At 50.4% G+C, this 13867-nt stretch overlaps 1 protein-coding gene across 1 annotated transcript in view; it reads right to left on the bottom strand.

Annotated features, from left to right (window-relative positions):
• Positions 1 to 13106, bottom strand: part of cfap126 (cilia and flagella associated protein 126) — a 49886-nt gene extending 36780 nt beyond the window's left edge. Inside the window, exons 1-3 of the mRNA XM_072500515.1 lie at positions 11876 to 13106; positions 11341 to 11412; positions 11154 to 11234 (exon numbers count right to left, since the gene is read on the bottom strand). Coding sequence (XP_072356616.1) covers positions 11154 to 11234; positions 11341 to 11412; positions 11876 to 11902 — 180 coding nt within the window. The 5' untranslated portion in view covers positions 11903 to 13106. The remainder of the gene's footprint in view (positions 1 to 11153; positions 11235 to 11340; positions 11413 to 11875) is intronic.
• Between the last annotated feature and the right edge of the window lie 761 nt (positions 13107 to 13867).

Raw genomic sequence — 13867 nt, 5'->3', positions numbered from 1 at the left:
TGTCCTCATCAAACACTCCCAGGGCAGGTACAGCACGGGGTTAGATACAGAGTAAGTCTCCCAATACACTGTCCCTATCAAACACGCCCAGCCCTATCAAACACTCCCAGGACAGGTACAGCACGAGGTTAGATACAGAGTAACGCTCCCTCTACACTGTCCCCATCAAACACTCCCAGGAGAGGTACAGCATGGGGTAAGATACAGAGTAAAGCTCCCTCTTCACTGACCCCATCAAACTCACCCAGGACAGGTACAGCACGGAGTTAGATACAGAGTAAAGCTCCAACTACACTGTCCCCATCAAACACTCCCAGGACAGGTACAGCACGGGGTTAGATACAGAGTAAAGCTCCTTCTACACTGTCCTCATCAAACACTCCAAGGGCAGGTACAGCACGGGGTTAGATACAGAGTAAAGCTCCCTCTACACTGTCCCCATCAAACACTCCCAGGACAGGTACAGCATGGGGTAAGATACAGAGTAAAGCTCCCTCTACACTGTCCCCATCAAACACTCCCAGGACAGGTACAGTATGGAGTAAGATACAGAGTAAAGCTCCCACTACGCTGACCCCATCAAACACTCCCAGGACAGATACTGCACAGGGTTAGATACTGTGGTGGTATGTATTAGGGGTCATGTGGGACCTGTGAAGCCGAGATGCTATTGGCTGACAGATCCCGGGTCCTGGTTGGATCTGCCGACTTCTGGCTCCGCCCTGAAGGCGGAGTATAAGAACCCGAGCTTCTACCTGCAGCTTCATTCTGTTGCTGAGCTGCTGGGGACAAGCATCGCTTAATAAAGCCTGGATTGACTTCTTCACTTCTCGTCTCTCGTAAGTCATTGTGCGCTACAGATGTTTTACAGAGTAAAGTTCCCTCTACACTGTCCCCATCCAACACTACGAGGACAGGTGCAGTATGGTATAAGATTCAGAGTATAACTCCCTTACACTGTCCCCATCAAACACTTCCAGGACAGGTACAACACTGGGTTAGATACAGAGTAAAGCTCCCTCTACACTGTCCCCATCAAACCCTCCCAGGACAGGTACAGCACGGGGTTAGATACAGAGTCAAGCTCCCTCTACACTGTCCCCATCAAACCCTCCCAGGATAGGTACAGCACGGGGTTAGATACAGAGTAAAGCTCCCTCTACACTGTCCCCATCAAACACTCCCAAGACAGGAACAGCACGGGGTTAGATACAGAGTAAAGCTCCTTCTACACTGTCCCCATCAAACACTCCCAGGACAGGTACAGAGCGGGGTTAGATACAGATTAAAGCTCCCTCTGCACTGCCCCCATCAAACACTCCCAGGACAGGTACAGCACGGGTTTGATACAGTGTAAATCTCCCAATACACTGTCCCTATCAAACACTCCCAGCCCTATCAAACACTCCCAGGACAGGTACAGCACGGGGTTAGATACAGAGTAAAGCTCCCTCTGCACTGTCCCCATCAAACACTCCCAGGAGAGGTGCAGCATGGGGTAAGATACAGAGTAAAGCTCCCTCTTCACTGACCCCATCAAACTCTCCCAGGACAGGTACAGCACGGAGTTAGATACAGAGTAAAGCTCCATCTACACTGTCCCCATCAAACACTCCCAGGACAGGTACAGCATGGGGTAAGATACAGAGTAAAGCTCCCACTACGCTGTCCCCATCAAACACTCCCAGGACAGATACTGCACGGGGTTAGATACAGTGTAAATCTCCCAATTGACTGTCCCTATCAAACACTCCCAGGACAGGTCCAGCATGGAGCAAGATACAGAGTATAACTCCCTTACACTGTCCCCATCAAACACTCCCAGGACAGGTACAGCACGGGGTTAGATACAGAGTAAAGCTCCCTCTACCCTGTCCCCATCAAACACTCCCAGGACAGGAACAGCACGGGGTTAGATACAGGGTAAAGCTCCTTCTACACTGTCCCCATCAAACACTCACAGGACAGGTACAGCACGGGGTTAGATACAGAGTAAAGCTCCCTCTACCCTGTCCCCATCAAACACTCCCAGGACAGGAACAGCACGGGGTTAGATACAGGGTAAAGCTCCCTCTACACTGTCCCCATCAAACACAACCAGGACAGGTACAGTATGGGGTAAGATACAGAGTAAAGCTCCCACTACGCTGTCCCCATCAAACACTCCCAGGACAGGTACAGTATGGGGTAAGATGCAGAGTAAAGCTCCCTCTACACTGTCCCCATCAAACACTACCAGGGCAGGTACAGTATGGGGTAAGATACAGAGTAAAGCTCCCTCTACACTGTCCCCATCAAACACTACCAGGACAGGTACAGTATGGAGTAAGAAACAGAGTAAAGCTCCCACTACGCTGACCCCATCAAACACTCCCAGGACAGATACTGCACAGGGTTAGATACTGTGGTGGTATGTATTAGGGGTCATGTGGGACCTGTGAAGCCGAGATGCTATTGGCTGACAGATCCCGGGTCCTGGTTGGATCTGCCGACTTCTGGATCCGCCCTGAAGGCGGAGTATAAGAACCCGAGCTTCTCCCTGCAGCTTCATTCTGTTGCTGAGCTGCTGGGGACAAGCATCGCTTAATAAAGCCTGGATCGACGTCTTCACTTCTCGTCTCTCCTAAGTCATTGTGCGCGACAGATACAGATTAGATAAAACTCTGATTTACAGAGTAAAGCTCCCTCTACACTGTCCCCATCCAACACTACCAGGACAGGTGCAGTATGGGGTAAGATACAGAGTAAAGCTCCCTTTATACTGTCCCCATTAAACACTCCCAGGACAGGTACAGCACGGGTTTGATACAAAGTAAATCTCCCAATACACTGTCCCTATCAAACACTCCCAGGACAGGTACAGCACGGGGTTAGATACAGAGTAAAGCTCCCTCTGCACTGTCCCCATCAAACACTCCCAGGACAGGTACAGCATGGAGTAAGTTACAGAGTATAACTCCCTTACACTGTCCCCATCAAACACTCCCAGGACAGGTCCAGCATGGAGCAAGTTACAGAGTATAACTCCCTTACACTGTCCCCATCAAACACTTCCAGGACAGGTACAACACTGGGTTAGATACAGAGTAAAGCTCCCTCTACACTGTCCCCATCAAACCCTCCCAGGACAGGTACAGCACGGGGTTAGATACAGAGTCAAGCTCCCTCTACACTGTCCCCATCAAACCCTCCCAGGATAGGTACAGCACGGGGTTAGATACAGAGTAAAGCTCCCTCTACACTGTCCCCATCAAACACTCCCAAGACAGGAACAGCACGGGGTTAGATACAGAGTAAAGCTCCTTCTACACTGTCCCCATCAAACACTCCCAGGACAGGTACAGAGCGGGGTTAGATACAGATTAAAGCTCCCTCTGCACTGCCCCCATCAAACACTCCCAGGACAGGTACAGCACGGGTTTGATACAGTGTAAATCTCCCAATACACTGTCCCTATCAAACACTCCCAGCCCTATCAAACACTCCCAGGACAGGTACAGCACGGGGTTAGATACAGAGTAAAGCTCCCTCTGCACTGTCCCCATCAAACACTCCCAGGAGAGGTGCAGCATGGGGTAAGATACAGAGTAAAGCTCCCTCTTCACTGACCCCATCAAACTCTCCCAGGACAGGTACAGCACGGAGTTAGATACAGAGTAAAGCTCCATCTACACTGTCCCCATCAAACACTCCCAGGACAGGTACAGCATGGGGTAAGATACAGAGTAAAGCTCCCACTACGCTGTCCCCATCAAACACTCCCAGGACAGATACTGCACGGGGTTAGATACAGTGTAAATCTCCCAATTGACTGTCCCTATCAAACACTCCCAGGACAGGTCCAGCATGGAGCAAGATACAGAGTATAACTCCCTTACACTGTCCCCATCAAACACTCCCAGGACAGGTACAGCACGGGGTTAGATACAGAGTAAAGCTCCCTCTACCCTGTCCCCATCAAACACTCCCAGGACAGGAACAGCACGGGGTTAGATACAGGGTAAAGCTCCTTCTACACTGTCCCCATCAAACACTCACAGGACAGGTACAGCACGGGGTTAGATACAGAGTAAAGCTCCCTCTACCCTGTCCCCATCAAACACTCCCAGGACAGGTACAGCACGGGGTTAGATACAGAGTAAAGCTCCCTCTACACTGTCCCCATCAAACACAACCAGGACAGGTACAGTATGGGGTAAGATACAGAGTAAAGCTCCCACTACGCTGTCCCCATCAAACACTCCCAGGACAGGTACAGTATGGGGTAAGATGCAGAGTAAAGCTCCCTCTACACTGTCCCCATCAAACACTACCAGGGCAGGTACAGTATGGGGTAAGATACAGAGTAAAGCTCCCTCTACACTGTCCCCATCAAACACTACCAGGACAGGTACAGTATGGAGTAAGAAACAGAGTAAAGCTCCCACTACGCTGACCCCATCAAACACTCCCAGGACAGATACTGCACAGGGTTAGATACTGTGGTGGTATGTATTAGGGGTCATGTGGGACCTGTGAAGCCGAGATGCTATTGGCTGACAGATCCCGGGTCCTGGTTGGATCTGCCGACTTCTGGATCCGCCCTGAAGGCGGAGTATAAGAACCCGAGCTTCTCCCTGCAGCTTCATTCTGTTGCTGAGCTGCTGGGGACAAGCATCGCTTAATAAAGCCTGGATTGACTTCTTCACTTCTCGTCTCTCCTAAGTCATTGTGCGCGACAGATACAGATTAGATAAAACTCTGATTTACAGAGTAAAGCTCCCTCTACACTGTCCCCATCCAACACTACCAGGACAGGTGCAGTATGGGGTAAGATACAGAGTAAAGCTCCCTTTATACTGTCCCCATTAAACACTCCCAGGACAGGTACAGCACGGGTTTGATACAAAGTAAATCTCCCAATACACTGTCCCTATCAAACACTCCCAGGACAGGTACAGCACGGGGTTAGATACAGAGTAAAGCTCCCTCTACACTGTCCCCATCAAACACTCCCAGGACAGGTACAGCACGGGGTTAGATACAGAGTAAAGCTCCCTCTGCACTGTCCCCATCAAACACTCCCAGGACAGGTACAGCATGGAGTAAGTTACAGAGTATAACTCCCTTACACTGTCCCCATCAAACACTCCCAGGACAGGTCCAGCATGGAGCAAGTTACAGAGTATAACTCCCTTACACTGTCCCCATCAAACACTCCCAGGACAGGTACAGCACGGGGTTAGATACAGAGTAAAGCTCCCTCTACACTGTCCCCATCAAACACTCCCAGGACAGGTACAGCACGGGGTTAGATACAGAGTAAAGCTCCCTCTGCACTGTCCCCATCAAACACTCCCAGGACAGGTACAGCATGGAGTAAGTTACAGAGTATAACTCCCTTACACTGTCCCCATCAAACACTCCCAGGACAGGTCCAGCATGGAGCAAGTTACAGAGTATAACTCCCTTACACTGTCCCCATCAAACACTCCCAGGACAGGTCCAGCATGGAGCAAGTTACAGAGTATAACTCCCTTACACTGTCCCCATCAAACACTCCCAGGACAGGTACAGCACGGGGTTAGATACAGAGTAAAGCTCCTTCTACACTGTCCCCATCAAACACTCCCAGGACAGGTCCAGCATGGAGTAAGATACAGAGTATAACTCCCTTACACTGTCCCCATCAAACACTCCCAGGACAGGTACAGCACGGGGTTAGATACAGAGTAAAGCTCCTTCTACACTGTCCCCATCAAACACTCCCAGGACAGGTACAGCACGGGGTTAGATAGAGAGTAAAGCTCCCTCTACACTGTCCCATTCAAACACTCCCAGGACAGGTACAGCACAGGGTTAGATACAGAGTAAAGCTCCTTCTACACTGTCCCCATCAAACACTCCCAGGACAGGTACAGCACGTGGGTTAGATACAGAGTAAATCTCCCAATAGACTGTTCCTTTCAAACACTCCCAGGACAGGTCCAGCATGGAGTAAGTTACAGAGTATAACTCCCTTAAACTGTCCCCATCAAACACTCCCAGGACAGGTACAGCACGGGGTTAGATACAGAGTAAAGCTCCTTCTACACCGTCCCCATCAAACACTCCCAAGACAGGTACAGCACGGGGTTAGATACAGAGTAAAGCTCCCTCTACACTATCCCCATCAATCACTCCCAGGACAGGTACAGCACAGTGTTAGATACAGAGTACTACTCCCGCTACACTGTCCCCATCAAACACTCCCAGGACAGGTACAGCACAGGGTTAGATACAGGGTAAAGCTCCCTCTACACTGTCCCATTCAAACACTCCCAGGACAGGTACAGCACAGTGTTAGATACAGAGTACTGCTCCCGCTACACTGTCCCCATCAAACACTCCCAGGACAGGTACAGCACGGGGTTAGATACAGAATAAAGCTCCCTCTACACTGTCCCCATCAAACGCTCCCTGGACAGGTACAGCATGGGGTTAGATACAGAGTACTGCTCCCGCTACACTGTCCCCATCAAACACTCCCAGGACAGGTACAGCATGGGGTAAGATACAGAGTAAAGCTCCCTCTACACTGTCCCCATCAAACACTCCCAGGACAGGTACAGCATGGGGTAAGATACAGAGTAAAGCTCCCTCTACACTGTCCCCATCAATCACTCCCAGGACAGGTACAGTATGGAGTAAGATAAAGAGTAAAGCTCCCACTACGCTGACCCCATCAAACACTCCCAGGACAGATACTGCACAGGGTTAGATACTGTGGTGGTATGTATTAGGGGTCATGTGGGACCTGTGAAGCCGAGATGCTATTGGCTGACAGATCCCGGGTCCTGGTTGGATCTGCCGACTTCTGGCTCCGCCCTGAAGGCGGAGTATAAGAACCCGAGCTTCTCCCTGCAGCTTCATTCTGTTGCTGAGCTGCTGGGGACAAGCATCGCTTAATAAAGCCTGGATTGACTTCTTCACTTCTCGTCTCTCGTAAGTCATTGTGCGCTACAGATGTTTTACAGAGTAAAGTTCCCTCTACACTGTCCCCATCCAACACTACGAGGACAGGTGCAGTATGGTGTAAGATTCAGAGTATAACTCCCTTACACTGTCCCCATCAAACACTCCCAGGACAGGTACAACACTGGGTTAGATACAGAGTAAAGCTCCCTCTACACTGTCCCCATCAAACCCTCCCAAGACAGGAACAGCACGGGGTTAGATACAGAGTAAAGCTCCTTCTACACTGTCCCCATCAAACACTCCCAGGACAGGTACAGAGCGGGGTTAGATACAGATTAAAGCTCCCTCTGCACTGCCCCCATCAAACACTCCCAGGACAGGTACAGCACGGGTTTGATACAGTGTAAATCTCCCAATACACTGTCCCTATCAAACACTCCCAGCCCTATCAAACACTCCCAGGACAGGTACAGCACGGGGTGAGATACAGAGTAAAGCTCCCTCTTCACTGACCCCATCAAACTCTCCCAGGACAGGTACAGTACGGAGTTAGATACAGAGTAAAGCTCCATCTACACTGTCCCCATCAAACACTCCCAGGACAGGTACAGCAAGGGGTATGATACAGAGTAAAGCTCCCTCCACACTGTCCCCATTAAACACTCCCAGGACAGGTACAGCACGGGGTTAGATACAGAGTAAAGCTCCCTCTACACTGTCCCCATCAAACACTCCCAGGACAGGTACAGCACGGGGTTAGATACAGAGTAAAGCTCCCTCTACACTGTCCCCATCAAACACTCCCAGGACAGGTACAGCACGGGGTTAGATACAGAGTAAAGCTCCCTTACACTGTCCCCATCAAACACTCCCAGGACAGGTACAGCATGGGGTAAGATACAGAGTAAAGCTCCCACTACGCTGTCCCCATCAAACACTCCCAGGACAGATACTGCACGGGGTTAGATACAGTGTAAATCTCCCAATTGACTGTCCCTATCAAACACTCCCAGGACAGGTCCAGCATGGAGCAAGATACAGAGTATAACTCCCTTACACTGTCCCCATCAAACACTCCCAGGACAGGTACAGCACGGGGTTAGATACAGAGTAAAGCTCCCTCTACCCTGTCCCCATCAAACACTCCAAGGACAGGAACAGCACGGGGTTAGATACAGGGTAAAGCTCCTTCTACACTGTCCCCATCAAACACTCACAGGACAGGTACAGAACGGGGTTACATACAGATTAAAGCTCCCTCTGCACTGCCCCCATCAAACACTCACAGGACAGGTACAGCACGGGGTTAGATACAGAGTAAAGCTCCCTCTACACTGTCCCCATCAAACACAACCAGGACAGGTACAGTATGGGGTAAGATACAGAGTAAAGCTCCCACTACGCTGTCCCCATCAAACACTCCCAGGACAGGTACAGTATGGGGTAAGATGCAGAGTAAAGCTCCCTCTACACTGTCCCCATCAAACACTACCAGGGCAGGTACAGTATGGGGTAAGATACAGAGTAAAGCTCCCTCTACGCTGTCCCCATCAAACACTACCAGGACAGGTACAGTATGGAGTAAGAAACAGAGTAAAGCTCCCACTACGCTGACCCCATCAAACACTCCCAGGACAGATACTGCACAGGGTTAGATACTGTGGTGGTATGTATTAGGGGTCATGTGGGACCTGTGAAGCCGAGATGCTATTGGCTGACAGATCCCGGGTCCTGGTTGGATCTGCCGACTTCTGGATCCGCCCTGAAGGCGGAGTATAAGAACCCGAGCTTCTCCCTGCAGCTTCATTCTGTTGCTGAGCTGCTGGGGACAAGCATCGCTTAATAAAGCCTGGATTGACTTCTTCACTTCTCGTCTCTCCTAAGTCATTGTGCGCGACAGATACAGATTAGATAAAACTCTGATTTACAGAGTAAAGCTCCCTCTACACTGTCCCCATCCAACACTACCAGGACAGGTGCAGTATGGGGTAAGATACAGAGTAAAGCTCCCTCTACACTGTCCCCATCAAACACTCCCAGGACAGGTACAGCACGGGGTTAGAGACAGAGTAAAGCTCCTTCTACACTGTCCCCATCAAACACTCCCAGGACAGGTCCAGCATGGAGTAAGATACAGAGTATAACTCCCTTACACTGTCCCCATCAAACACTCCCAGGACAGGTACAGCACGGGGTTAGAGACAGAGTAAAGCTCCTTCTACACTGTCCCCATCAAACACTCCCAGGACAGGTCCAGCATGGAGCAAGTTACAGAGTATAACTCCCTTACACTGTCCCCATCAAACACTCCCAGGACAGGTACAGCACGGGGTTAGATACAGAGTAAAGCTCCTTCTACACTGTCCCCATCAAACACTCCCAGGACAGGTCCAGCATGGAGTAAGATACAGAGTATAACTCCCTTACACTGTCCCCATCAAACACTCCCAGGACAGGTACAGCACGTGGGTTAGATACAGAGTAAATCTCCCAATAGACTGTTCCTTTCAAACACTCCCAGGACAGGTCCAGCATGGAGTAAGTTACAGAGTATAACTCCCTTAAACTGTCCCCATCAAACACTCCCAGGACAGGTACAGCACGGGGTTAGATACAGAGTAAAGCTCTTCTACACCGTCCCCATCAAACACTCCCAAGACAGGTACAGCACGGGGTTAGATACAGAGTAAAGCTCCCTCTACACTGTCCCCATCAATCACTCCCAGGACAGGTACAGCACAGTGTTAGATACAGAGTACTGCTCCCGCTACACTGTCCCCATCAAACACTCCCAGGACAGGTACAGCACAGGGTTAGATACAGGGTAAAGCTCCCTCTACACTGTCCCATTCAAACACTCCCAGGACAGGTACAGCACAGTGTTAGATACAGAGTACTGCTCCCGCTACACTGTCCCCATCAAACACTCCCAGGACAGGTACAGCACGGGGTTAGATACAGAGTAAAGCTCCCTCTACACTGTCCCCATCAAACGCTCCCTGGACAGGTACAGCATGGGGTTAGATACAGAGTACTGCTCCCGCTACACTGTCCCCATCAAACACTCCCAGATCAGGTACAGCACGGGGTTAGATACAGAGTAAAGCTCCCGCTACACTGTCCCCATCAAACACTCCCAGGACAGGTACAGCACGGGGTTAGATACAGAGTAAAGCTCCCTCTACACTGTCCCCATCAAACACTCCCTGGACAGGTACAGCATGGGGTTAGATACAGAGTACTGCTCCTTCTACACTGTCCCTATCAAACACTCCCAGGACAGGTACAGCACGGGTTTAGATACAGAGTAAAACTCCCTCTACACTGTCCCTATCAAACACTCCCAGGACGGATACAGCACGGGGTTAGATACAGAGTACTGCTCCTTCTACACTGTCCCTATCAAACACTCCCAGGACAGGTACAGCACGGCGTTAGATACAGAGTAAAACTCCCTCTACACTGTCCCCATCAAACACTCCCAGGACAGCTACAGCACGGGGTTAGATACAGAGTAAAGCTCCCTCTACACTGTCCCTATCAAACACTCCCAGGACAGGTACAGCACGGGGATAGATACAGAGTAAAGCTCCCTCTACACTGTCCCCATCAAACACTCCCAGGACAAGTACAGCACGGGGATAGATACAGAGTAAAGCTCCCTCTACACTGTCCCCATCAAACACTCCCAGGACAGGTACAGCACGGGGATAGATACAGAGTAAAGCTCCCTCTACACTGTCCCCATCAAACACTCCCAGGACAGCTACAGCACGGGGTTAGATACAGAGTAAAGCTCCCTCTACACTGTCCCTATCAAACACTCCCAGGACAGGTACAGCACGGGGATAGATACAGAGTAAAGCTCCCTCTACACTGTCCCCATCAAACACTCCCAGGACAAGTACAGCACGGGGATAGATACAGAGTAAAGCTCCCTCTACACTGTCCCCATCAAACACTCCCAGGACAGGTACAGCACGGGGATAGATACAGAGTAAAGCTCCCTCGACACTGTCCCCATCAAACACTCCCAGGACAGGTACAGCACGGGGATAGATACAGAGTAAAGCTCCCTCGACACTGTCCCCATCAAACATTCCCAGGACAGGTACAGCACGGGGTTAGATACAGAGTAAAGCTCCCTCTACACTGTCCCCATCAAACACTCCCAGGACAGGTACAGGCGGATTGATTGCACAGAGAGATGTTCTCACCTTTGACCTGGGGACCCCAGGTTTCAGGTACCCACGGTCATCGGCAATGTAGTAACTCGAACCCTCTCGCATTTTCGGCATCTGTGGAGAGAGAGGGGAGAGAATTGAGCACGGTGCCCATCCTCCTGGCCTTTGCACTCAGTGCCGGCTTGTCAGTTTGAGCAGGGTGATTGCTGGAGCTTCTCACCTTGGCTGTGCGGTCCTTGGCCTTGGGTACACACCAGCTGGACATGCGGGTGTTGTTGTAGGCGTTTTCATACTGCGGAGAGGGGAATGAGGACACCATGTTTAATTGAAGCTCCGTGCACAATCTTCCCGGGCCCTCTGTCAACCTGCGCCCCCCCCACAAGTCGCATAGCTCTTTGGAAGGCAGTGACGTTGAGGTGGAGATTTTACTGAGTGGCCCGCTGACTCCGAACGGACCCTGGTGTTCCCAGTGGCTGTGCTTTAAACCCCCTCCCCTACCCCCTCTCCCACACCATGGCCTCATATTTGTAATGCTCCGTCATGGAGGTGGACCATTTAGCCTCTGATTTTAGGTAAGCCTCGCTCAACTGTGCCCCCACCCACCCACGGTCATCCCCTGCCTCACTCAAGGCCCCAGCCTGTGAGCAAGTCGAGCTTCAAGCCTTTGCATCCCCTCTGCCCTTGTCGATGGGTGGCGAGGGTATGGTTTGTTGGGAGTAGAGATGTGAGGGCAGTGATGAGGGTGCCCGAGCTACCTGATTGGCATGGAAGCTGCGTGCCATTTTCTTGCCAGTCCCCTGTCTTGTTTACACTTTCACTCTTCCCGTCTGTGTGTCTCTCTCTCTCTCTGTCGGTCTCTCTACTCCCACAGTTTGTCTGTCTCTCTCTCTACTCAGTTTGTCTGTCTCTCTCTGTCTCTCTCTGTACTCTCGCAATTTCTCTGTCTCTCTCTCTCTACTCAGTTTGTCTGTCTCTCTGTCGGTCTCTCTACTCTCGCAATTTCTCTGTCTCTCTCTGTCTCTCTCTCTCTACTCAGTTTGTCTGTCTCTCTCTCTCCTCAGTTTGTCTGTCTCTCTGCCGGTCTCTCTACTCTCGCAATTTCTCTGTCTCTCTCTGTCTCTCTCTCTCTACTCACTTTGTCTGTCTCTCTCTACTCAGTTTGTCTGTCTCTCTGTCGGTCTCTACTCTCGCAATCTGTCTGTCTCTCTCTCTCTACTCAGTTTGTCTGTCTCTCTGTCGGTCTCTCTACTCTCGCAATTTCTCTGTCTCTCTCTGTCTCTCTCTCTCTACTCAGTTTGTCTGTCTCTCTCTCTCTACTCAGTTTGTCTGTCTCTCTCTCTACTCAGTTTGTCTGTCTCTCTCTGTCTCTCTCTCTACTCAGTTTGTCTGTCTCTTTGTCTCTCTCTCTCTCTCTACTCTCACAGTTTGTCTCTCTCTCTCTGTGTCGGTCTCTCGCCCCCTCTTCGTAACTCTCTGTCTGTCTTTGGAACTCTTGTCGCTCTTTCTCTTTATCTACCTACCTCTCCGGCTCTCTCCCTCCCTCCCTGACTCGCTCTCGTTTGCTGTCTCAACTTTCGCTGTCTCTATCAGTCCCTCTTCCTCTGTCTCTCACGCTTTCCGCCTCTCTGTGTGTTTGTGTATTTCGCTCTACTTGCTGCCTCTCTGTCAGTCTCTCTCCCTCAACATCTCCCCCTCTCTGATCTCACTGTCTCTCTCTCCCTTCCCCTTCTCTCTCTGTCTCTCTCTCTCTGTCTCTGGCTCTCTCCCGCCCTCCTTCAGTCCCTTCCTATGTCTCTCTTTCTCTGTCTCTTTCTCCTTCTCTCTGTCTATCTCTCTCTCGCTCCCTCTCTCTGTCTATCTCTCTCTCCCTTCCCCTCTCTGTCTCTATCTCTGGCTCTCTCTCTCCCTCCTTCAGTCCCTTCCTCTGTCTCTCCCTCTCTCTCTCCTTCTCTCTCTCTCTCTGTCTCTCTCTCCCCCTCTCTCTCTCTCTCTCTGTCTCTCGGATGCCTTTCTTCGGAATTGTTTACCCTTTGTTGTCGCAGCAACTGGAGGCCATCTCCCCAGCAACCGTGCCTCACCGCCCACAGGTATTCCAGTGACCTGCAGTATGTTTGAAAGCTGGGAGAGTTTCGACTGAGCAGTTATCAGAGGTACTGCAGGTGTGAACAGAATGTGTTCAGATATCGATCTATTTGTCTGTGCAAAATTGTCTGGCACAGCTTTACTGAACTCACTGGTCTCGACAGGATGTAATAGCCAACTCGCTCTCTCTCTCTATCTATCTCTCCCGTCCCTCTTTTGTCGTAGTCAGTGGTTTGTCGGTACAATTCACTCTCAGAAATTAGAGCACAGAAAATTTCGGCTGACACTCCGAAGTGAGATTTTTAACTTAAAAACGTCAAATAAGAGTGCAGTTAAAAAGGTCAATAAAACACCCCACTGGGCACAGGAAGCCTCGATGGTGCCCGTGGACCACAGCATGATCCCTCTCCAGGGAGACCTGTAGAAGCCAGGTATTTCGAATACAACTAGTATAGGTAAAAGATAGCTGTTTAAGCATAAATGTTGAGCCCCAGTTTTAAATACCCATTTATACAGCATAATTCACTTTTACTGAAGTCCGTTGTTCTGGCAAATGCATATTTTCAAGATAATGACACTGTCTTGTGCTAATTGTCAAGGTCAAGGGATTGAATACACAGCACCATTGTTCACAATGCAGATAACAGCTAGGTCAGAAAAGCTGA

This window comes from Scyliorhinus torazame, chromosome 4 (genome assembly GCF_047496885.1).
Source record: "Scyliorhinus torazame isolate Kashiwa2021f chromosome 4, sScyTor2.1, whole genome shotgun sequence".
Taxonomy (NCBI): domain Eukaryota; kingdom Metazoa; phylum Chordata; class Chondrichthyes; order Carcharhiniformes; family Scyliorhinidae; genus Scyliorhinus; species Scyliorhinus torazame.
Note: the sequence above shows the minus strand (reverse complement) of the source record. Positions and strands in the feature narration are given on the sequence as shown.